This window comes from Anolis carolinensis, chromosome 3, assembly GCF_035594765.1.
Source record: "Anolis carolinensis isolate JA03-04 chromosome 3, rAnoCar3.1.pri, whole genome shotgun sequence".
Lineage (NCBI taxonomy): Eukaryota > Metazoa > Chordata > Lepidosauria > Squamata > Dactyloidae > Anolis > Anolis carolinensis.
The window spans coordinates 23,293,430-23,320,060 of record NC_085843.1 but is presented as its reverse complement, the minus strand read 5'-3'; the positions used below and the strand labels follow the sequence as shown (position 1 = coordinate 23,320,060).

General features: G+C 36.3%; 1 protein-coding gene across 3 annotated transcripts in view; it reads right to left on the bottom strand.

Annotated features, from left to right (window-relative positions):
• The window catches only part of dync2h1 (dynein cytoplasmic 2 heavy chain 1), a 205,090-nt gene that overhangs the window by 118,004 nt on the left and 60,455 nt on the right, over nt 1-26,631 (bottom strand). For 2 of the 3 annotated variants that reach the window (XR_010004055.1, XM_003219289.4), the window contains exons 41-59: nt 24,861-24,990; nt 24,362-24,517; nt 23,380-23,639; nt 22,697-22,943; nt 21,996-22,147; nt 21,512-21,656; nt 20,506-20,608; nt 19,292-19,459; nt 18,843-18,973; nt 15,821-16,069; nt 15,244-15,352; nt 14,413-14,526; nt 13,488-13,630; nt 10,324-10,399; nt 9,283-9,437; nt 8,290-8,427; nt 7,862-7,975; nt 3,851-4,011; nt 3,399-3,522 (exon numbers count right to left, since the gene is read on the bottom strand). Coding sequence is in view for 2 of the 3 variants with exons in the window: in XM_003219289.4 (XP_003219337.2) it covers nt 3,399-3,522; nt 3,851-4,011; nt 7,862-7,975; nt 8,290-8,427; nt 9,283-9,437; nt 10,324-10,399; nt 13,488-13,630; nt 14,413-14,526; nt 15,244-15,352; nt 15,821-16,069; nt 18,843-18,973; nt 19,292-19,459; nt 20,506-20,608; nt 21,512-21,656; nt 21,996-22,147; nt 22,697-22,943; nt 23,380-23,639; nt 24,362-24,517; nt 24,861-24,990 (2,875 nt within the window). In the remaining variant the exon portion in view is untranslated. The remainder of the gene's footprint in view (nt 1-3,398; nt 3,523-3,850; nt 4,012-7,861; nt 7,976-8,289; nt 8,428-9,282; nt 9,438-10,323; nt 10,400-13,487; nt 13,631-14,412; nt 14,527-15,243; nt 15,353-15,820; nt 16,070-18,842; nt 18,974-19,291; nt 19,460-20,505; nt 20,609-21,511; nt 21,657-21,995; nt 22,148-22,696; nt 22,944-23,379; nt 23,640-24,361; nt 24,518-24,860; nt 24,991-26,631) is intronic. The other variant, XM_062974574.1, reaches the window with a different exon arrangement.

The following is a 26,631-nucleotide window of genomic DNA, read 5'->3' as shown; positions in this document are numbered from 1 at the left end:
GACGTAAGTTTAATCCCAATTATTCGTGGCTACAGGGGTTGGAATTGTGAGGATTTTCTCTGGACTGCTTTGTGTTGATCTTGTGCATTAGCTGCCATGCTGCATTCTACGCCTTGGCTCTTTGTATGACCTGCACTGGATTCTCGTGTTTGCTGCCTTTTCCTGCTTTGACCTGGACTGGATTCAACTACGATGATACTGTGTTTGACTGACTTCGCCAGATGCCTTCGCCCCCCCCCCCCCGCTGTTCGTTTCTTCCTGTCTGCTGGCATCCTACTGTGAACTGGAGTGCTTTTTCTGTTGTTTTGCACAGTTTGGAGTTTGATCCAGATTATACTCCGGTTAAATCTGGGTTATTTTCTAGGCTGTGGGGTTTTGCTTTAACTGTGGAAAATACTGTGCTTCACACTGAAGATTAAGTGTTTTGAGCCTTTTTGAGTTTGTTTTTGGGCTCTTTTTGTTGTGAACTAATAAACTCTACTTTTATTAAAGACTGGTCTGGCGCTTTAAGGGGTGTGTCTTGCAACAACTGTCCTACAGGGCAACTAGTTAGTAACTCCAGTCTGAGTCTAAACCAGTACTTAGAGGAGTCTTCCTCTGGCTATCTTATGTAGGAGATCAACATTTTTATTTTTCCAGTGTGCCAAAGACTGCTACCATATTTGTGTGCCGACAGGCAATTAGGGTCTTAAAGGCAGACAACAACATTATTTATACTGCATCACTTGCAATTTTTGCCCTAATGTATTTTGGGAGTCCCCCTTTAAAAGGACTTCTACTTATACATTCCATAAAAAATTTAATGGGTTTATGTTGCTGCTGAGTGCTTTCGCATTGACTGAAACTTATGGAAATTCTTTATTCAGATAAAGTTTGCCATTTTCTTCCTCTAAGGAAAGAGAATCTGCACACAGTGGGTTTCCAAGGCTGAGCAAAAAAGGTTTTCTAGAGTGCTGCTTTTTAAACAGTGAGTTCTGACCCCAAATGAAGTTCCCTTAGCTCAATGTTGGGGTCACAAAATATTTGGCATTAGTAAAAGGTTTCTGAACACTACCCATTTACACAAATCTGTTAGCAACAATGTGCAATGTTTACAGTGGACACTGCAGAATATGTTTCAGCTGTACTCCATGGAAGAAAAATCATTCTGTTTAGCAAGCCTTATCAGCAGTTTTTTGGTTTTTCTGTCTATTTGATATACTGTACCTATATACCTGGGGTCACCTAAGAAATTCTCAGGCAGGAAGGTGTCACAAGTGGAAAAGTTTAAGAAGCCCTGTTCCCAAGTGATAATCCAACCATGACATCATGAAGGTTCTGTAGTCTTCAGGATACCATAAAATTAATACCCCCTTCTTTTAACATACTGGTACTAATAGCTTTTTGGATTATTTTATTAATTTTATTAATTGCTTCTCTACTTTAACAACCATGGAATGCCAAAAGAAATTACATTGACTGCATTTATCTTGATTTCGTATAAAATGTTCTTTATAGATCCACTGAACACTTGCTGAGAAATCCAAAGATTGGTTTGTGCTGACTGCATTCTAAAACTAGACACTCTAAGAAACAGAAGGAGAAATACAGTGAAACAATTTCACTGACTTCCCTCTCCTCTTTTCTAAGTATGAATCTGAAAAATCTCCCTGCCATGATCTCTTCAACCATGAGAGCTGCATACTGAAGCATTTTATGGAATTTTAAATCTTAATAACATGGGTTTGTGTGTCATTTTATGTAAAGTGACAATTATATTGTCGTGTTTTATATGCTATGTGTTGTGTATTTTATTTGTGCTGCAGCTTGGAGTGCTTTTGTGAGCTGCCCAGAGTCCCTTCGGGGAAATGGTGGTAGGATACAAATAAAGTTTTTAAAATTATATTATTATTTAAAAATGGGGGTTGAGAGGGGGTAAACAACCTGAAATCTATATGGTCATTCCCACAAGTTATTGTTGTTCAGATTTCTAGCAAAAGTCTCATTTAATCATTGCAATCATCATCATCAAGAAATATTATAAAATAACAGCGCAGCTGAGCGTCAGCAGGAAGTCACAGGCAGGAAAGATAAGCAGCAATCTGCTCTGAACCATGGAATTCCCCACGAAGAAAAGCTCTTAATAAAACTGAAAGGGCTAATGCATAAGTGTACATAAAATTATATGTATTTCTCTATGCCCATGAAACAATTGCATGTACACCCACAATCTTGGAGGCTAAGGTATGAAAAAGAAAAATATATTCATCTCAACCCTTCCCTCCCTTCTCTCTTTTTCTTTACATTGCCTATTTGTTCATGTGGGTTGACAAGAACATATATTTTAATAACAGCATGCTATCACTATAAGCAGAAGCTAGGGACAGTCAGCTAGCAGCTGAGAATGAGATAAAAGAATATTTTATTATATCTGGTTACTGGGAGGATCAGAAGGGAGAATAGCTGCACAATTCAATATTTTATTATGTTGGCTGGAAGCGCTTTCCATGGGAGTTGGTAAAGACAAAGCTGAACTATACTGGCAAGGGCCCATGCTTCAGCCCAGTAGTCTGTATTTAGTCCTACCTCTGAAAACGTATGAAACAAGCAATATAAATCAATGACAATTATATTCTTAAAACCAACAGCATAATTACAACATAAGAATAAATGCACAATTCTCTTTTCCACAAAATATCTAAATTATTACAACAAAGCAATTTGCATTAGTAAAATTGTAAAATTAGTAAAATTAATGAAATGCAGAAATTCTGAGTAACACATAATCTAGAATTCATTTAATCAATTCAAATTGAGCTGCCCTATCTTTCAGATAAGGAAGACTCAATTTGAATTGATTGGGACCAGAAGTTATTTGGGATTCCCCCTCTCCTAATTTTGGGATACCTATATGCATAAGTTGGTCACATGTCTAGCCCTTGCTCCACCACTGCCAGAAATTTGATGGGAGAAAGAGAACTGAGGGAAGAGGGGGAGGATGCTTTCATGTTTGTCTTCCGTCCAGAAAATAATCGGAAATGTGCTGCAAAAACAAGTGCCAAGAGGAGCTAGTGGCTGCTAACTGTATCCAGACCAGATAATGTGAAAATAACTGGGGGGAGGGGGTGATTTTCACCTACCTTCCTGACTATTTTGATAAATGGGAAAAAGTGACAGCAAGGGAAGCATCACTCTTAACAAGGACTTTTGTAAGTGTAGCCAATCCTGCTCTTCTCCTTCTCCAATCAGAGATACTCGAGGAAAAACTGAGAAGGCACTGCATTTGTAACTAACTCCTTTCCTCAAAGGCAGGTGTGGGGTGGCTGGCAAAACGTTCTGATTTTTGGAGTATTCTGAGTTTCAGATTTCCAGGTAAGACAGACTCAACCATTATTATTTACATACATTTTAAAACTTACCTTTGAATCAAAAGATGCTTTATTTTTAGCTAAAAGTTCTTCTACACTCTCACGAATTTCTTTTGGAATATTTCGAGCATCAAAAGTTGCAATGTCTTCTCTAACACCTCTTTTGGCAAGGAAACTGCAAAAAATTCAAAAACAGGAAAAGGAAATACAATTTTGATTTAAAAAATGAAAATGGTGATTATGTTACAACATTTTACATAAAATACATTCTATTTACAATTATTTGTTATCTATGTGTGCCTTCAGGTCAATTCTGACTGACTAGAGATTCATACCTTGGTCTTTCAAACTTAATTCAAAACTCTAACCACTACATCACACTGGGTTATCATCTATAGTTAATACCATGGTCTTTCTTTAATAGTTAGAAAGAAATACATAATACTGTGAAAAGAAATACAAGTACAGTAGTTCTAAAGAAAACTAAATAAAATGTGTCATACCTCTTCATGCTCACCCATGATGTATCAAAAATACCCATAAGCCGTAAGACCCCTTCCAGTATGTCTCTAATTATGTCAGGGGGCACACGTAAGGAGCGAATTTCTGACAAAGATTCTGGTTTAATATTTCCAACAGCTAATTTAGCTTCATTTACCAATGGCTAAAAAGAAAAAAAGAAAGTAATTCACTTTTAACAAAGCTACTTCTGAAGCTGGAATTTTACAAAGTCTCCACAACTGGAAAGAGGCACTATATTTACTAGAATGTTTAAGAAAACCTTGTGGACATTCTTCATAAAAACCAAAGGGAAGAGAATGAGAGATTGATGCTTACTGTGAATTGTCAATTCAAAGATGCTGAAGGAGCAATCATCTACACATGGATGAATCGCTTGTGCCAACCTAACTGAGAATTCACAAAATTCCAAACCATTACAGCATTCTGAAACTATCTCCCTGTAGTTTGATTATGTAGCCTCCCAAATAAAAATAGTAGGAAAAAATATCTGCATGGAAGTAGATACTTTTTCAGCATCCCATTAATAATCATTCATGGTAAGTATCATCCTCTAATTCTCAGGGAAGGGTGACAGAACAATCCACTCTGTGGAAGATAACCATGCCACTACTTCAAGGGCGGATCTAACTAATATTCTCTGTACTGTAACACTGTAAATTGCAGCACCATTCTCCCCAAAGGCTGCTTGATCTGAATTTGTCCAGTTTGAAAAGTGTGACAAAAGTGAATGACTCTTTCTATTCAGCAGTTTTGCAAATGTCTTCAATTGAAGCTTGTTGTTTTATGTGGTATAGCAGACATCCTCAAACTGCAGTCCTCCAGCTCTTTGGGCCTCCACCTCACAGAAGCCCTAGCCAGTTTGTTCAATGGTCAGGAATTCTGGGAGTTGGAGGCCCAAACAGCTGGACAGCCGCAGTTTGGGGATGACTGTGGTAGAGTGCCCAAATACACTGTGGCCCTGGAACTTTAGCCAAGCCATGGTACAAATAAGTATAACTTATAATCCAGCTACAAAGAATCTGCTTGGTTGCTTTATGCCTCAAAAATCCGAGATATAAGCAAAGCCTCTGTCCATGCAATTCTCCTTGCCCATTGAAGAAACATCTTTACAGCACTTCTGACATCCAAGAATGCCAAGAATAGTAGTTGCTGAGGGTTTAGGCAGAAAGGAGGAATTCTAAAGATGTACTACATGTCCTCATCTATATTGATATTTTTGGAATAAATGTAGAATCTATAATTCTATTTGAAAACTACAGAAATTTGGGTTGAGACAAACATGCCAGTTCACAGACCCTTCAAGCCAATGTAATTGCCACCAAGAACAACATTTTGAATGAAAGAAAACTTAGGCCCCTTCTACGCTGCCATATTATCCAGATTATCCAGATTGTCTGCTTTGAACTGAAATATAGTCTACACTGCTATATAATCTAGTTCAAAACAGATAATCTGAATTCTATATGGCAGCATAGAAGGGACCTAAGTGAGGACTCCTTTAACAGAGTCAAAAGATGTCTCTGTCAAAACATTTATCACCAAGTTTAAGTCTCACTGGGGAAACCTATGAACTTTTGGAAAAGCCTGCAAGGTTGCTCCTCTGTTGAACAGATATGTGAAGATAATGATCTCCCTTTATTCAAAACACCTGCAGACATCTGTCTCTTAGGTTTGAAGCTTCAAGTCCTTCACTAATTATGTTTGCAAAAAAAGCCAAGATATTTTTCACTTTTATATTGTCCTGTAATATCAAATTCTCCATCAGCACAGCCAACTTGCTGGTATTTTCTTTCCCTTGAGAACCACCTGACCCTGAATTTCCACTTCTATTTAAGAGCCCTTCCACACAGCTATATACCCCAGAATATCAAAGCAGATGATCCACAATATCTGCTTTGAACTGGATTATCCAAGTCCACACTGCCATATAATCCAGTTCAATGTGGATTTTATACAGCTGTGTGGAAGGGGCTTAAGTCTAATGTGATCAATATCTTTCCTAATAACCCCTTAAAATACTCTACCTCAAATAACCTAACACACTTCTTGTCTGCTTCCTCATCAGAATCATCTCCAGTTTCACTAGTTCCTCTCCAAGATCTCCAAAATTTAATTCTAATTCTGACAAATTTAAATTGTTTTCAAAAACTATCATATTAACTGGATTGTCTGCTGAAACCATATACTTTGCTTTTTCTTGGCATTTCAATGTTTTAGTAGGAGTTTCAGTGGTAACACATTGCTTTCCTTGATCCTTGATCCCCGCAATAACATGTTATGCTAGTTTTATATATATGTATATATATATATGTGTGTGTATATATATGTATACACAACACACACACATATGTATAATTTACAATAATATATAATTATAACATATTGTATATACATATAATATTAATATTATATTGTAATACAATATAATACTAACAATACAATATGATAATATTACAATATATTGATACTGTACAATATAGTAATTTATTACCAGTATTGTACTATGCTAATATAATATTGTATGTAAATTTAATTTGTAAGCCGCTCTGAGTCCCCTTCGGGGTGAGAAGGGCGGCATATAAATGTAGCAAATAAATAAATAAATCCTTAGTATACACATTTTGTTCTTCACCACTCATATTTGATTGTAGATGCATCCTGTGGGTCAATCACAATGCTTGATTATTTAGTTCTTTCTGATTGGAAGTTCACTTCTATTTTAAAACTGTCCTTCTTTGAGTGGTATCCTTCCTTCCAATGTGGCAACCAGGAGTCACAGCGAAGCTAATGATGCCCACGGGTCTTTTGCCACTCTTAATAGGCTTGCTGGGTCCATTTTTAAGTTTTAATTTAAACTAGTTTTTTCTTTTTTCTAGCCTTACTTCTCTGCTTCTTTTGTTTCTTCTAGTCCTGCCCACTGCTGCAAAGACCATGTAATGATTTTTTTTTTTTAACATTGACTCTGCTTCTGATGCAGAGACCTGTTATTCATTTGATATTTGAATGTTCATATTAGCCATATTACAGTTCTCATCCTTGGTGACCTGCAGACTTATAGCCTGGGGCAGCTTACTGAAATAAATTCATCATCTGTTTGCTAATTCCGCTTCTTGAAAGGCAAACAGGTCTTGCCTATAAGGCTGTGTACTTAATTTTGCTTTGCTATCTAGGAAATCAGGGGCCATGACTGATCCAACTGCTCTATAGAGCCTGATCCAAATTATTGTAATTAATTATTGTGATAGATTTAAATTAGAATTATGGTGAAGAAAGAATGGTAAACTGGATGGCAAGATGGGATGTTACATCCAGAGAGAAGTGTATGTAAGGAGGGGGTGGCTGCAATCATTTGGAATTTTGGTGATTGGTCCAAGGAGTTAACCCACATGTAGTTCAGCCTACCTGAGAATGTAAAAACTACAATAATAAAATACCAGTGCTAAACCCGATTTCTGTTGTCATAAAAATTGCATAAGTTCAGAATACTCTATATTGTATAAACCAAAGCAACGAAGAAAATGAATTGAAACGTTACACCCCCCAACCCACCCCAAAATCAAATTTCAGGTACAGAAAACCAAAAACATTAGAAAGCTGGAATGAAGATCAGAGAAAATAAGGTAGAAGCTAAGAAAATTAATGGCAAAGAAATGTAAGAAGGAAAAGATTAGACATCACAGGAAGTGCACTTATGAAATAAATATTTGCCTAGGTTACTAAGATAGCATATTATGAGAATCAAAAACCAAAAAAGTGATAAGCAGAGAGCAAAAGCCTGGGAGAAGTCTCCTAACTCCATCCTTTCTAAATTCCTAGCAGAAATCATCCAATATCATTGTAAGGAAAATGGCTTCATAGAAGTGATGCATCTCCCTATTAATAAGATGCATACGTATTTGATGATTTATTTTCATAATACAAATTTTATACATCTTTTACTTTTTGTAAAACAAGATAGAAGGCAAAAATTAATAATTTTCTGCTCGGATTACCTGAACTTCCCTTAGCTCATCCTCTATTATTCCTTTTCTTTCTTCAATTTTTACAACTTCTTGTGCTATTTTCTGCTTTATTTTTTCCATTTCAGATTTCTGTTCACTTGCATTCTACAGAAAAGGAGATATTATTCAAGGGGACAACCTCATATACATTATTTGGTAATGAAAAGTCATCATTTTTTACAATATTAGAATTCGTTTCCTTTATAATTACTGTTCAAGGGAAATTGTATAAGAGTGTATAACAACTGTAGAAATTTAGATCTTTTTCATGCTTTTACCATCATAGTCCCACATTGTTCCATTTTTTCAGACTACGATAATTGTTTTCTCCTTTCTATTTGAACTCTTTTGTCAATATGCTTTTCCATGGACTACATTCATCTATTGCATTCACAACTTTTTGTGCTAAAACACAATACCTGCATAGAAACTGTGATTTCTTGAAGAGCAGCATCAGCTTCATCTTGCTTCATTTTAAGCAATACACTTTGTTCTTCAGCTTTCCTGTTTAATTCATCCACAAGAGCTTTGGCTTCATTCAGTTTAGCTACTCCAGCCTACAATTAACAAATGGAGGTTGATTGGGGGTGATTTAGAAAGTCAGAAATCTTCAAGCATTTCCTGTTGGCATTTCCTTATTTTATCAGCAAACAGCATTTTAAGAATAGAAAAAATATTTGTTTTATTTTGTTTACATTCTATCTTTCTCCCAATATGGAATTCAAGTTCACTAACAATTTGAGTTAAAACAAAATAATGCAGAAACAATTGGTAGCAAACATTTTTTTTAAACCTGATTATATTAAAACATTAATTTAAAACAAGATGTAAAAGGCAGTTAAAATATAATACAACCACAACATGCCTTTACATTTTTTTCTGCAATAAACAACCCTCAAAGGCATGAGTAAATACCAAAGTTTTCATCAACTGGCAGAAAGAGGGCAGAGAAGAGATCAACCTAGCTGCCTATTGGAGTGAATTCTACATTTTGGAAGCCATAATGTCCTCATGTCCTAAGATTTTCCCAGTTATTTACTCCAGGACGAAAGCAACAAGCCTAATAAAGAAATTCTTCAATTTATGTCAAGAAAATATTCAAAGTATTTGCACAAGTAAAGAGTTTCAAACAATGTGTTCATGTTTTGACTCAAGATGAAAACATACATTTTGCAGTTTTTATCAGTTTAAGTGTCACAATAAAATTAGCAACTGAACCACCAATAGGTCAATGGGATGTTCAACAGATCTGAAATGCTGCTCAGATATGGCTATAGCTGTAAGGGAAAATGCTAGGATAAAAGGAACTCCCTAGTCAAGGAATTCAAGTAATCATTTACTTCTTCAGCATACATAAAAGGAACCATAATGAGGGCACCACATCCCCTCAACATCAAATAAATTTTACATACTTGCAAATGACTTTGCCTTTTTATTAACTCTGTCCTTTTGCTGTTATGAATAGCACGATACATATGCAGGAAAGTCATGTATCTTCTGGGTGTAGCTCCATGTGGTTTACATGACTCGTGGATAATCAGAAATGACTTTAAGAATTCAGAATCACCTAAGTCACATATTAAAAATATGCAATTACTGCATAGGCTGAAAATCTGTAAATGCTTTGTAAAACCAATATCATGTTGTATACATTGAAATCACAAAGTTAGGTCTTATTCAAGATGTGGCCCACTGCATCTCTCAATTTTTTATCTGTGAAGCACACATGGATATATGTTCTTTGCTAGAGATAAAAATTACTCTAAGTTTTCTAACGCTTCCGGTTGTAAGGATTTTCAGGTTTTTAATGTTACTTGAGCCACAGATTTTTTGGGTTATGTGTTTCAAAATAACTTAAATATCACATTGTTTCACAGGAAGACATCCTCTATCATTTAACTACAGAAAGATCATCGTAGCTGCTGTGAAAAGCAGGTGAAAAAAATGGAAGAAATAGAAGTAATAAATACAAAAATCTTAGAAGATATAGCAGAACAGATTTTTTGTACAGATATGGGAATCTTAATGTATCTCCATCAAGGTGATAAGAGTTAGGAAAAAGAAAGAGTGAGTGGAGCACACAATTTTCCATTGAATACTCATTTGAGTAGCACAGGAGTTCCATTTTGCTCCTACCAGGGCATTTGCCTCTATTATGTCTATTTCAACTATATTTTCATTGAATTGTGTGGGGAGGGGGGGTTAGGATTGCTTCTCACAGCAGTTAAATGAAACCACAGGCAGGTTACCATAATCTGTTTCTATATGAAAATGTAGTAAGAATTATAATTGGAATTAATTACAATGAAAATTGAAATGGGCAATAAAGACATTACAAAGTTTTGTATACTGTATCATAATTTAAATGGTAATATTCCTTTAATGTTGTTTCAGCTTTTTAAAAAAGTACACATAATTATATAATTGCATACCAGAATCACAGAAAATCTTACCTGAATTCCTCTTTTTGCGCTCCTTTGATGTTTTTCCTGTTTTTTCATCTGATTCAGAAAATAACATGTCAGGTATCTGAAATGTAAAATATAAGAAAAGAACAAAAACTTGTCACCAGATTATAGTTAAATCAGATGTTTTTGAATCCAAGAATTGTAGATGGAAGATATATTTCATGTAATACAGAAAAAGAGACAGCATGATCATGATAAAATGATGTAAATACTAGCCTACTAACAATCTAAATAAAAATTGTAGAACTTTCTTTGTAGATATTAATAATAAATAATTTAAGAAAATATTTTATGTAAAATAATCTGTTATGAAAAACTAAGATCAATTTCCATTGAAGAAGAACTGGAAAAGCAAATATGAAGACCAGGAGACAATGTGAAAAGACACAAGAAGATACAACCAATGGACTTAAAATTAAAATTGTTAGAATCCTCAGTATTTTATGAAATATATGTTAAAGAAATAGAGATGAAGACTTAGTTGTAACAATGATAATTCTGCAAAAGAACTCCTCATACTGCAACAACCCTCACCCTCTTTTTCTCCTTGCAACATATAGGACATTTGTAAAGACACAACTAACCAATAACTAATCTATTATCCCCAATTTTTTCCTTTTTCTTCCCTTGTCCACCCACCCCCCACTCTCTTAGTAAATGTTTAATTTTGGGGAAAAAAGACTGTCACCAAAACCTTTTACAGAAACTATAAATTTAACAAGGAAAGTCATTGCCTAGTTGCCTTTCTTTTTAATCTTAACACCGAGGACAAGATCTAGTAGTGGAATTATGCCAGTGGGAATAGCAAAATTCAGCAGAACTGGGAACAAAGCAATCTCCTTTGCTTACTTCAAAAGCGGTTACAGAAGGCCAGTTTTATATCTGGACAGAGTCTGTCACTGAACATTTAAAAACTATTTCAGTGGAAAACTTAACCAAACTCCTGTCTCCTACCAATTTGTTGAAGAAGTGGGATAACTCTATCAAACAATGGGTAGTGGGAGGAAACAAAAATAGAATTGCCAACTTTTTATACTATAGTAAACAAGAAATGGGTTGTTGGGGAGCTCCCTCGTTGGGAATACACTACAAGGCAAGCCAGTCAGCGAGGCTATTAGAATTCGAATTGGAAGGGTCAAAAAAATGGGTGCAAACAGAAAAGGAAGCAAATAATTGGCAAAGCGGAACATCATTGGGAGAAAGAATAGATAGAAAAGACTTAAAGAATTTAAAAGCAGGCCCCTGTTTTTCAATGTTGTTAATCTGGAAAAAATGGCAAAATAAATTACAAATAAATAAAATTGACCCTTTCCCACTAGAAACATTGGAAAATAAGGACAAGACATTCACAAATCTAATTAGGGCACTGAAGGAAAACGGTATCAAAAGGATTGGGGACATCACGAATCCCAAAGGAGAAATATTAAAGTGGGATAAAATAAAAGACAAATGTGGTCAAGGGAACTGGATAGCATGGTTAGGGCTGTCCAGTAAAGCTCAGGCCATGAAAAGAAGAGAAGTAGCTGAAACCCCACTGGATAGAATAATTAAAAGGAAAATAGAAATAGATAAAGGAATGACTGGGCTATTGTATGATGAACTAATCACATACTTACAATACAAAAAAAACCCTTATAGATAACTGGAAACAGGAAAAAAAACTTTACTGAGAAATTAATTGGGTCTTGGATTGACAATATTCATAAAATTAAACATATAAGGATTAAAGAAACCCAAAGGAAAATAATATCCAAATGGTACAGAACCCCACTCCAAGTAGCACACATAACAGGAAATACTTCAAATAAGTGTTGGCACAACTGTGGGGAAATAGGTACATTTTCCCACATGTGGTGGGACTGTAGAAAAATTCATAATGGAAGAAATAATAGGGAAAGAATTAATATGGGACAAAGCTAGATACATGTCTCTTACAGTAAAGGTTATGGAAGATAACAATAATTGGACAGATATTCTAAAATATATGACAGCCGAAATACAAGCCACGATAGCCAGAGGATGGAGGGATGATACAAAATGGGATGTAGAAACCTGGTGGGCTTATGTATCAGAATATATAATTAACGACTTCATCATTCAAAAGAAAAAAAATATTTACAAATAGCTTAAAAGATCAAGACTAGTTAAGGAAATGGACTGTGCTAATCGACAAAATAGATGGAGATGAAAGATACAGCACCGTGAACCAGGCGTTCCACACGATTAAACTGATGTATTGACAATATTTTGAATGGCTGTTCAAGGGGGGGGGGGATATGGGGGGAGGGGGGGGAGGGTGATACATTTCTAAGGACTGTTTAAAATGTCATTTAAGAAATAGTTACCTTTGGAACAATGTATACTGAAATAAGTTATATATGGCAAAAATAGTTAATTGTTGTGATGTATCAAAAATAATAAAATATATATTTTTTAAAACCAAACACCTGTCAGTGTGGATGCCTTGGCACACTTCAGGTAACTCCTTAGTTCCTTGCCCTCCAAGTGAAAGTAGACGAAGAAAGGAGAAAAAATGATTGCATGAATTCACAGATGATCTCTCAAAGAACCATAATTATAAATAAGCAACTTCTTCTCCTTTATGGCCTCTGTGAATCCCACAAATGGGTGATTGGCAAGCTAACTGAATAGCAGAGAGCTCCGTGTCTGGGCAGAACAGATGAGAGAACGTGGCATTCAAAAATGATTCAGCCCTTGACCTGGTATTTAGTTAGTCATGGAGCGAAAAGCTGCATTATTCTGGTATTGAGATAGCCTTCAAGAATGCTACTTTCAGAGAATGCAGGTACCTTTATGATCATAAAGATTGTCTCAGCTTTAAAATAATTCTGAAGAAGTTCAGCACAGGAGCAAAACCTAATTATGTAAATTAGAGAAACCATGAAGAAACGTAATTTTTTGTAGCTGTGAAAAAAAGAAATGAAAATCTGGAGCTCTATTAAGCAAATATTAAAACACGGGTTAGAACTTGGTAATTATTACATCTTCTAGGATATCTTGTGATCCTCAACAACTGCTATGCTAACCTACATATTAGAAAGTGTATGAAGCAGTACAATTACCTAAAATACAATTACTGCATAGTATTAAAGAAACTGAGTGTCTCTTTATTTTAATATTGCACTTACCTTTTTCATACTGCTCTCAGACCAACTTTCCATCCAAAGCACCTGACATTTCTTATGAAGTGCGGGATTACTTTCACAATTTATTGTGAAATTCATGTTAGTAGAATCCATAATCAAAACAACATGAAGATTCTGCTGGATTCCTAAGAAAGTTATGCGACAGTTAATATTACAAAGTGTACATTTTGTATTACTACTTCACACAACATATTATATTATTTGAATGAATGTATTTGATATTGTAACTAATATTTTAAAAACCCAAGAAAATCTCAAATGTCACCCAGGAATCCCACTACGTATTTCTATACAATTGGCCAATGCATCTTAGTCACTTATGCTACGCTCACTTTCTTGAACAGGTCAATCTCCTTGAACACATTTATCCTGGCAATGAGTTTCCCAGATAGATCCCCATTTACTGGCTCCTGCTTGAGGAATTTCCTGCTCTGAACTGAGATTGTGAATTCACCGTAGCAAAGATTCTTCAAGATTGTTGATAGCTGTTTTGATAATGATGTTTAGCCAGTACTGCTAACTAATGTGATTGTAGAAACATTTCTGAGTTTATATTCATTTAAGTAAGATTCAATAACTATTAAATTTATCTCTATTATATTTTATATGTATTAAGTTATTTATTTTAAATCATTTATCTCATTTTAATAACTAATTAGTAAATCTAAAAAAAATTAATCTATTAATAAATTAGTATTAAATAAGGCAAAAAATATGTTTAACTATCTTTGTTTCTTCCTTTTCAAACAGTACACAAAATTTATATATTATATAATTTATACATGATATATATGATTAAAAATCCAAAAATAATAACAAACAAACAAAAAACACATATCAGGTATCCAAAATCTCTTAAGTGAAGAGAGGGGGGGGAATGCATACATATATATTCTGATTCACTTACTGTAAGTAAAATAGTTGAAAACAGGTCCAGTAAATCCATCTTGTGATGCTTGATCTTTCAGAGGGGATAGGAGAGGCTCTAATTCTTCTGTTGTGTATAATCCAGGAACCTCACCTATTTCAGGAACAGTTGCTTATATAGTATTATATTATATTATATTATATTATATTATATTATATTATATTATATTATATTATATATATGCTGAGTTAAAACAGTTATCACAATAACTTTATCATCCTGATTTTGGAGGACTGAATAAATGTTTTAGAATGCCTTTGGATTTGACAACATTCTATTCATTCTTTTCCTTTCAACCTTAAAAACAGATAAAGAAAAAAGGGAAAGCTGAATTGCAAAGTCATCTGAATCCAAATTTTGAAAATCCATTATATTTTCATATAGCTATAACTATATACAGCACTTAACTACAAAAGCAGAATTCTGAATAATCTCTGAGTAACCTGTTAAATAACAGCAAAGATTGTTGACTTCAACAAAGCATCTCTGATATGACTCCTGAGTGATCCATGGGGCTATAAGCTCCATTCAGTTCTGGTACTCAACAAATTCCTAGGCTCAGATTTTTTAGATTTTTAGTACATGTCTTTTGAATCAATTTCAGGTTGGACAATTTTGACAATCTGGTTTTATTTATTTATTTTGTGTCAAAAGCATTGCATAATAAATAAGTTTAAAAGTGATAAAATAAAGGGTAAAAACAATCTGGTAAAAACAAACAACACTGATCTTTCAAACATGAAGTCTGTTCTTCCCTCAATTAGCTAATTATTCTAAATGTATGCTATTCAAGTATTATATTTATATCACCTGAAGAGAGTAAGCTGTTAACCATCTCAAGAAATGTGGGCTGGACAAATTGATAGTCTTCAAGCAGCAACACAACATGCTGTGCTTCAATTCCTGTGAGCTGCATTACCTAGAAATGGAAAGCAATTTCTTTTGGTTCTATAATACAACATATAAATGCATATCCTTCAGCTCTGACTTAATAATATAGTATATACATGCACATCTTTAATCTCTGATTTAAGTAATACCCCTCAATTGTGAAATATACAAATATTTGCCAAGTTTTATACCTCATCTGGTTGTACCAAAGTAATGGAAACTTAATTATTAAACTTTGTGAAATGTTAAAGATCTCCAGGTTTTTTCTTCAAACTTCAAATTTTGTATCACATGGTTCTTCTTTCAGAAACAAGTATCAAGCTACAAAATATTTATGAACAAAACCAAGTGTATCAAGCTACATAACATTTATAAACAATATTAGACAGCATATTCTTGAATCATAAATAATATAAGCCATTTAGATACTGAGTCCTCTTAGGGAGATAGGGTGGGATAAAAATAAATTATTATTATTATTATTATTATTACTTACATGTTTGAGATCATTTTTGAATTGTTTCATTTCATAGCCTCTGGAAATCTTGGGAGTTATCAGAACTGCCCCGTGCATGTGGCTCACTAAAGATGTCACAGTCCGGCGGCCCACTCCACTATGTCCTGCTAACAGAAGGGACCCTCCAGGAAAACTCAGGACTCTGTCAATTCTGGATACATAATCAAGGACCTCTGGGAAAAGCAACATTTCTATTTCACGGTTATCTCGTCCATAGTGAATAATGCCCTAAAGGAAGTGAAGAGTTGACAAATGTAAATAGCAATGAAATACAGTAATAGGAAACAATTAAGAAATCATTCTTATGTGTCTGCCCTTCTAATAATGCATGTGGTCTTTTAAGTTTTAAGATTCCCCAGTTAGATTGAGAAATTACCCCCACCCAAAAAAACCCATCAACTTATGAATATTGTAGTCATAGATTCCTCTCCCGCCCCCACCCCACCAAGACTGTGTTCTGTATATATGGGGAAAAGTTTCAATAACAAAAGGATATGGCTAATGATCTAATCTGATGTGATGATTATAAAGCTGTCTTCCCAGATATATGAGGCCACTAAGGATGCTGTTATTTTGATGCAGGTGTTGTGTTTAGTACTCTCTAAAATATAACAGTAAACCATATACTGTATATCCAGGGTAGGAGTAGCAAAGTGCAACCTATGTGTAAACTACTTCTCCTCGCTTCACAATCTTTTCTGTGTCCTGCAATACCTAGGAATCCTTTTTTAAAAGCAGTGATTTCTGCTGAAAACAAAAGTGACAACAGTATGTTTTCCTGGTGATATGAACTCATGAACTTCTACATGCACTAACACAAAGCAATTGCTTAAGCAAGTCCATTATCTTATCAATTAAAATGCAGTTTAAATGCAAACCCACAAAGTGCAGTTGACTAAGACAACCAATTGTCTTTTCTGTTACCAATCAAGCAGAAATCTTAAGTTTTTTAAGTGTTTCAAGGTATTTCCACAATTTGTTGTGGAAAAGATAATTAAGGAAGTGGTCTGCAAACACTTCATAACAAATGCGTTCATTGCTAGTAGTCAACATGGATTTATCAAAAACAAGTCATGTCAGACTAATCTGATCTCTTTTATTCGATAGAGTTACAAGCTGTGTAGATGCAGAGAACTCCATGGATGTAGCGTATCTGGATTTCAGTAAGGCCTTCAAAAAGGTCCCCCATGTACTTCTGGTAAACAAATTAGTCAAATGTGGGCTAGGCAAAGCTATGGTTAGGTGGCTCTGTAATTGTTTAACTGAACGAACCCAGAGGGTGCTCACCAATGCTTCCACTTCATCTGAGAAAGAAGTGATGAGTCAAGTGCCAAAGGATTCAGTCCTGGGCCCAGTTCTGTTCAACATCTTTATTAATGACTTAGATGAAGGGTTAGAAGGCATGATCATCAAGTTTGCAGATGACACCAAATTGGGAGGGATAGCTTCTGCTCCAGAAGACAGGAGCAGAATTCAAAACGATCTTAAAAGATTAGAGAGATGGGCCAAAACTAACAAATGAAGTTCAACAGAGACAAATGCATAATACTCCACTTAGGCAGAAAAATGAAATGCAAAGGTACAGAATGGGGGATGCCTGGCTTGTGAAAAAGATCTTGGAGTCAACATGGACAGGAAGGTGAACATGAACCAACAATGTGATGCAGCAGCTAAAAAAAAAACCAATGGGATTTTGGCCTACACAAATAGGAGTATGGCACCTAGATCCAGGGAAATCATGCTACCCTCTATTCTGCCTTAGTCAGACCACATCTGGAACCACACTGTGTCCAATTCTGGACACCGCAACTGAAGGGAGATGTTGAGAAGTTGGAATGCTTCCAGAGGAGGGCGACTAAAATGATCAAGGGTCTGCAGAACAAGCCCTATGAGGAGCAGCTTTTTTTTTTCGTGTCAGGAGCAACCGGGGTTGCTTCTGGAGTGAGAGAATTGGCCGTCTGCAAGGACGTTGCCCAGGGGACGCCCGGATGTTTTGATGTTTTTACCATCCTTGTGGGAGGCTTCTCTCATGTCCCCACATGGAGCTGGAGCTGATAGAGGGAGCTCATCCACACTCTCCCCAGGTGGGATTTGAACCTGGCAGCTTTCAGGTCAGAAACCCAACCTTCAAGTCACTTAGTCCACTACGCCATCTGGGGGCTCCAGGAGCAGCCTAAAGAGCTGGGCATGTTTAGCCTGCAGAAGAAAAGGCTGCGAGGAGACATGATAGCCATGTATTAAGATGTGAGGGGAAGCCATAGGTAAGAGGGGTAAGCTTGTTTTCTGCTGCCCTGGAGACTAGGACATGGAACAATGGCTTCAAACTACAAGAAAGCAGATTCCACCTGAACATTAGGAGAACTTCCTAACCACGAGAGCAGCGGAACTCTCTGCCCCAGAGTGTGGTGGAGCCTCCTCCTTTGGAGGCTTTTAAGCAAAGGCTGGTTGGCCATCTATCGGGGATGCTTTGAATGCAGTTTTCCTGCTTCTTGGCATGGGATTGGACTGGATAGCCCAAGAGGATGGTCTCGTCCAACTCTATGATTCTATGAAATATGCTACTGGGTAGCAGTAATAAAGGTGGGAGGCACTAGTAGAGAATCTTTAAGAGACAACAGTAGTAGTACTTTCAATCTAAAACAGCAGTATGCTGAAGGGGGCACCAATCATCTGGATATCCTTTATCATGAAATGCCCACCATGAGACAATGTCGAAAGACATATTTTTAAAAAGTTTCTGCCTTAGTTGTTACGAAGAAATTTGTGGGTATATGAGTAGTGTCTACAAAAGACAAAACAGACTCAGAGGGATGTGAATTCCCAGTAGCCAAAGTAAGTGAGAATTGTTCCCTGCACTTGATGCTTCATATCCCATAGATTCTCATCTCTTTTTAGTAGATGTGTTCTCTTTCCAAGAAAGCTGCAATAATCATGACATCTTTTTCTAGCTATTAGGTCCATGGCAAATACATTCTGAATATATACTAGTGTTTTGACATACCTTTCTGATAACATCTTTCAAATCTGCTGAGTTAAGTTTACCAAGCGGCCTTCCATGGGGTGGCAGTGTTTGTCCTGGTGCCATAACAGTTCCCAATTCATGACGAGCTCCCCATGTTACATAAAAACTATCTGTGAACATGAAATGAAAGTGAGAAGAATTGTTGATATTCTGAAATAACAACTGCAAAACCTAGACCAGTGATGGTAAACCTTTTAGAGACAAAGTGCCCAAACAGGGGGGGTTGGGCACTCAGGGGGATGGTGAGAGGGGGGCGGGGCGGGTGAGCAGCAAACAAGCAAAGGGGGTGAGCAAAAGGGATGGGCAAGCGAAAGAGCAAGCAAAGGGGCAATGACTCGCGTGCCAGAAGAAAGGTTGCTGTGTGCCCCTTTTGGCAAGCGTGCCATAGGTTCTCCACCACTGACCTAGACTATTTAATTTTATCTTACCTGCCATATTGTCCAAAATATCAGACCCCCAATCTCCTTGAAAGACTTTCATTAAAACATTATCAAATCCATAAAGTTCCTTGGTTCCAACAATTTTGTCACGGAAGAGACGACGTGCCTCATAAGCAACGATTTCCAATACAGTATCTATAGTGTGTGTTGAGGCCCCTGCAAAATACATGTTGATAAAAATAAATTATAAATTATAGCACTCAAACATAAAATGTCTATATTTCTACACACAGAAAAGAGTCTATGTTGTATATGATTTGAACATTGGACTAGGATTAGGTTCAAATCTTCACTCAACCATGGAAACCCACTGGGTGACCTTAGGCAACTCACTCTTTCTCAGCCTCAAAAGAAAACAAAGGCAAATCCCATCTGAAAAAATCTTGCCAAAAAACTTTCTGTGATAGGCTTGCCTGGGGACTGCATCACTCAAAAATGACTTGAAGGCACACAACAAACTACATGGACAAAATTAAAATAAAGCTACATACCAGAGGGAGGCCATCAAAAGGCAGCAAAGACAAGAAAAATCAAGAATGAATATACAGTTTTAAGATAACATTTAAAGGAGAAGGGGCAGCTGCTTTGGGCAATCTACACCATTGTATCTTCTTAAAATAAAATTATGCATTCTTTCAGGTGCCATACAGAATCAAGGATTTGAAAATGACTCTAAGGGTCATCTAATCCAATCCATTCCTAATGGAAAATTCCACATGTAAACATCCCTAAGAGATTGTTGCTGAACTTGCCTTTGAAAGTTTCCAATGAAGAAGGTTGCACCACTTCCTCAGATAATCTATTCCACTGTTAGCTCTTACCATCTGGATGCTCTGCCTAATACTTATTCAGACTATCCTTTCTTGTGATTTAATTGCATTGAATTTTTTTTCTAATCCTAAAATCTTATTAGAATAGTACTTCTCAAACTATCTGACTGACAGACTAGTACTCTCCCACTCCTCACAATGTGTCAGGGACCAGTACTAGGTTCACGGTTTCTTGGAAATACTCCACAAACCAGCAGTAGATGGCTCATGAAACAAGAGCAATAAAAAAAATCACCACTTTGAACAGACCAACTTAGCAATCTGGCACAGAACCTGTAGAAGCAGCTCAGTAATTTGTGAAAATGAGGTGGGTGGGGGATGGGGGGAAGGAATACCTTGATTTAATGTACATAGTAAATTGGCATTACTCACCTCCTGCTAAATCATATCTGAATAAACCTAGAACCCACTGAGTAAGAATACAGGGTGTAAAGAGGTAGTGGCTGTGGTCATCAACTGTGAATTTGGCACGAACCTGGAAAACAAAGGATGTCACTACTACAATTTTAATCAAGCTTTTCATTTTAGCAATACATTCCCTTACAAAACATGTGTGTAGAGTAATGCCGTGTATGTTTACTCAGAAGTAGGTATTACAATAAAGAATCTTATTCAATCTTTCAGGGATCATATCCATTTTGAGCATAACTGATATTTTGGTAAATGCTATTGATTAGAAAGAAGCCCATTAAATTGGAAATTATTGCCCTTAAAATAGAATCTTAAGTATTTTCAACAAGTTGTTTATATAGGAACATTAAGATTTGTTTCCAGCAAGTCTAGTATTGCCAATTAGCAGTAATTTTTCTGTAAATTGTTTTTGGTGGTTTGAAGGATCTCCAATTTGAAACACTGGTACTTCACAAAACATTTGTAAAAATGAAGTCTGTGTCTCCAATTATGCTAGAGAACTGCAAGTATAGGGTATATCCTTTCCAATGTCAGAGTTCAACACACTCTCTATAAGCCCAATTTGCAGATGCTCAATCTCACTGCAAACTATCTCATACCTCTTCTTGTTTCCTGGAACCAGTGAGGAATGGTATCTACCCTTTGATGATTTTAAAAGCAATCTCATAACCTTGCATCATCATTACCCTTAAGAGCCACTGAGCTGATGTTACCGATTTCCACAACGTGCATTAACCTTCCATCCATAGAACAGACTTTAATTTGAACTGCTCACACTTCTGAGTGATGGATTGATGTCCACCTTAATCTATACAGCAGGGAAAGCTTCAGGAGCAAGATCAATGTCTGGAGGGCAAGATCTTTCCTTAAAAACCTGCCGAGGATGAGCAGCCAGTGGCTTGGGGGCAACATAGGTCCATGAACCACCACTTTGAATAGCAGTGTTTTAGATCATAATCATTTATACCTGTTCATATACTTGAACCATAGATCCTGCCAATTGATGTATTTTTGCTAACGACCCCCAAGCGGGATGATCTTTTAAGTTCTTGTGCAGAACAGGTTCCAAATACGCACTATAAATTGTTTGCAGTTGATCTCTCTCTGGATAACTAGAAGATAGATATATTAAAAATCAATTATTCTTTCACAATCATTTAAAATTCATTTACAACATTTACTTATACAAACAAGCAGTACTATCTGAGCTAAATAGTTCAACGTTGAAACAGGGTTTGGCTTATGTGAGTAGATTTTCATTTCAAAGAATGGTCTAACATTGCTTTAAGAATATCAAAGTTTGAAAGATTATTATTATTGAATCTGTAACCAAACACTCATTGCATAACAAATGTGTACTTTCTGCTGTGTCTGTTTTTACTTTATAAGCTGCCTTGAAGCTCAATGCTGAATAAAAGTGTAAGAATAAGAATGACCAAGAAGATACTTACTCAATTGCACACAGACGAACAATAGAAGTAAACCTGGAAGTGAGTTTATGCTTTCCCAAAGTTCCTCCAGCAGACATAGAAGCCACAATCTGGATGTTTTCTAATCCAACCCATTCAAGATTTTCATCGTAAAATCCCTGATACGTAAGCACCTAGTGGGGGTGAGATAAAATTGACAAAAGAACAACCAAAAATAGGGAATCCTGCCAAAGGGATACTTTCTAAAATGTATGTATGTGTAATTTCATTATTCCTTCTTTTCACACACGATGTGTCCATGAAAGTTTCAACCTTTGTCTTTCCCATGGACTTGGTGGTCTTACTTCCACCTCCTCCTGCTATTGCTGAGACTCTTGTTGCACTGAGTCAACAACTGTCAACGTCTGAATCTAAGCTTCAAATATCTGAAATAGCCAATCCAAAGCTGAAGTTAAACAAACTGAAGTCAAAGCTAAAAAGGACTGACCAAAGCTACTGAAACAGTACCTATTGATGATGCTACTGCAGAAGACAAAAAGGAACCAAGGCTTTATGTAGGAAGTGTGAGCATTAAACAAGTGCTGAGTGGGTACGCATAATGCCAAAATGCATCTGGTATAAGTCTTGGAAAGCTTCCAAGATACACTTATGAGAGTCACATACGCCCCAGACAAGAAACTTTGATTCATATTTGGTTATTATCAAAACTAAATTCTATTCACCTGCTGTAGGAAAGCCACAAGTGTGCTAGTTCCCCATTTATCAGGCTTGGGTAAATTGATGTCCTTTAAGTATAAAACCAGCCTTTCACAATCCTTCGGCCTGTACACTCGCCCCACATTGGTACTGATCACTAAGCAGGTTTGACTTAATTTTTGCAGAAGATGTCGGGATGTTGTTTGTGCACTGCAGTGAACTGTGGCAATCTGAGTAGACCGAAGCTGAGAAAAAGCATATCGAAGCAGCATTCTAAAAAAAGCAAAAGGTGAATACTTAACATTTTATAAAGCAGGTTGAAGATAAACAGATACAATCTGTTACAGCCATTGAGACAATATTATAATTATTATTTTATATCCCACCATTCTGCTAATAATGGGACTTAGGCGGTGAACAACACATTAGAATAAATAAAATATCCTTGAAAATGTACGCATGTTCTTACTAAAAAGAACAACACTAAAAAAAACCACAAAACCAATGCTGACACAATCATATGTATAATGGCATCAATATTGCTTTTTTGTAGTGTTTTGTCAATACAGAAGGCTGGGGAGTAAATTAACCAGAAGCAAACCTACAAAAAAACACTTGGGTTTCAGCTAAGACTGTCAACTGCTAAGACTGTCAACCGCATAATCTACCCCACTAATATCACATTTGACATGAAAATGAAAATACTTACCCTTTTCCACATCCTTCAGGCCCAACAAGAAGAAATGGCTGTTTACTATCAAAGCCAAGCCATGGTTTAAAGTAATCTAAACCTCTTTGCATATCAGGTGTTTGGATGACTGGAAGAGTCTGAGTATTGCCGAAATCATCAGCAGTCAGGTTCTCAGGCTTTTTAAGCAAATATGACATCAGATGCTGAGTATCAGAATCAAAATAGGTGTCCAGTGGTTTATTTGGATTTGGTGGAGATTCTCGTGCCCAAGTAAAAACCTTATTTAAAGGAACAAATTTAAATATAAAACACACTTAGGATATGTGCAAACCATGGATAACTCCACTTGTTGAAATCCAACCCAAGTATATTGAAGTCTAGTTCGACAGAAATCAATGCAACTAAAGATAGCAATGACTGTTAACTTGTACCACTACAGTCAATGGTGTGTTTTCCTGTTTAGTTGGGATCCAACCATTTTTTGCAAAAGAAGAAATGAATTCCAACAGTGTTATTGATAGTAATTTGGCAAAACACACAATTGGTGACAGTTTCTCCTACCCAACCTTACTGTAATTTCTCATCCTTCTATCTGAATTTTGTAAAAAAAAAAAAAAAAAAAAAGAATAACATGTACGTTTTCTAATTAGGCTTGCTGAAACTTTCACAAATGAATTCCTTTTCGCATTCATAAAGCTAAAACAATATTTTAAGTGAGTAAGGGTTTAAAAAACAAACTGCATTTACAAAATACAAATTAAGATGTGTATTACCACCTAGCATTACAGATAAGACTACATACACCATATAAAAGCCATTCTCCATTTTTTCCATACTAATTAGTAACATAAAAAACTTTGCTGCAGGTGGTACATAAAGGTATATTAACCTTTAGGGAAGTATTTAAACTATCTTTTTAAAGCATTTCTCAAGAATTTCATTTTTTTAAGAATATCCTGAAACTATTAATAATTTGAAAAATTCATTGTATAAACAATACCTCTTTTGTAAATTCCTGTCGTGATTTCATGTTGAGATTTCCACCAAGCCCTCTTATCAGACTAATTATGAACTGCCCACGTTCTGTGCATCCATGAAGATGAGATAGCCCATTCATCACTGTTCCAACCAAACTTGTTTCTATCACATAGTCATTCTGTAAAATAGAGAACACAGCAAGCTGTAAAATAGTTTCCAACAACATGACGAAGTCTTCTTTTAAAATGTTGGCAAATGGAGAGCTTCACAATTCTATCTATCAGTACAGGAGATGGGAGTGAAAGGGGAATCTGCCCTATATTGATAATCATGATGTGAGAATGAAATATTCCATATAAATAGAGATCTTTCCTAGCTTCTGAGGCCTTGGGGGAGATTCATAGATTCGTAATGAGAGCTTCCTATGGCTTTATGGAGCTGTCAAATGGAATATATGACTAAAAGAAAAGCTAACACTGTTGAGTTATATAACACAAAAACTTTAATTCTGTGTTACTGACCTGTTTTAGGACCCAGTTCAAAGCTTTTTCGAAATAATCTCCAATCCAGTTTTGAAGATTCTGTCTGCATTCTTCAGGTTGGTTCCTAAGCCAAGATTTTATCAGGGAATTCAGATCAGTATCTTCATCACTAGAATGAGAAAACAAAACAAGAGTACGTATTCAATATCCTAGAAACATGAGATACTTAGGGCCACACATTAAAAACAACAATATGTAAGTTTACTTGAAAGTGTCTTCAACATCTATTACTTATAATAGTGATGATGACAGCTACGTATCTCAATACAAGACTGAATGTGCCAAGTGACTTAAAATATAGTTAAACTTCCCAAAATAAATGGAAATATTATTTTCTAATTAAAACAAGTGAAATCAATGAAAGCAGGCTGGAGTAAAAAAAAACAAGTCAGTAAAAACAAAGTGGCCTACAGACAGGGCCATAGCCAGAAAAAAAAAATTTTTTTGGGGGGGGTTGAAAATTTGGGGGGGGGGGGTTGAACCCCTAACACCCCCCACACCCACTACAAACCTGTCAATATCTGATTGAGATAGTGCCTGGAGAGACTCTTAATGTTTTGTGTCTCATAGATTTAGCATGGGGATTTGGTTAACCAGTTAAAATTCATAAGTAAACCAGGTTTTTTTTTATAACCTGAAAAATTTCGGGGGGGGGGGGGTTGAACCCCTAACCCCCCCCCCTCGCTACAGGCCTGCCTACAGAAGTAGTAGTAGTAGTAGTAGTATTTAGGTTTGAACTACATTTGAACTTTAACCTTTCTTAGCATTGTGATGACTCATGGGCCTTGTAGTCCTGCTCATGACATTGTAATGCCTGATGAAGAAGAAAACTTGGGTTTTTTACCTTCCCAGTCAGAACTGGAATCTTCTCAGCCAGATCTTTCCCAGGCAGATCTGGGAACCTTGCACCTGCAAGAAAGTTGTGTCCCAGAAGTATGTCAAACAAACCCTGAGCCTACATCTCCCGTGTTCTCTCGCCATGAGTTTTGTAAACAACAGAGGGGTTTGGAAGCAGCTTCGCGCAGGAGTGCTAGAATAGCAGCTAAGAATGTAGCCAATTAAGCCTGCTTTTCGTGAGAATCTTTAAGGAGTCAAACATCTGGTCTCAGAGTTTAGCTTTCGTTTCTGGTTCCCAGAGAACTGCTTCGGCGGGAAAGTTAGACTCGATATAGGTGTTTTACCCGCGTAGTAACTTCGCGGAGTCAATTCGTCAGCCTCCGGAGCGAGTTGTGTCTGGACAGCGCGCTCCGTTTCAAGCCTCGTTCCTGCTCAAGCCTTGTCCTTGTTTCCAGCCTTCGCTCCTGTTTCCCAGCCTTTGTTTACCTACGGACCTTGCCTTGTTTCCCAGGACTAAACCTTGCCTTGTTTCACGGATTTTACCAAGTTATTCCACGGACCTTGTTCTTGTTCCTCGTTACCTTGTTCCACGATTCAAGCCTTGTTTCAAGTATCAAGTTATTTCCTAGCCTTGCTCAAGTTCATGGACTAAAGGACCTTGTCATCTCCCCTCACTTTGCCTGGCAAAGTGAGTGTTTCGGTTATTGGATTACAACTTTGGACCTTAATATTTCATATTGGACATTGTTTCTTTGGACTAATTTTGACCTTTCCTGAAAGGTCTGCTTCTGGACTAACTTTTACATTTGCTTTTACTAACTTTATATATTTCCTTAATAAAGATATTAGATAGAATCTGGCCTCTGCGTATGGTTATTGGTGCTCTGTAGCCTGGGTCGTGACAGTTTGACTC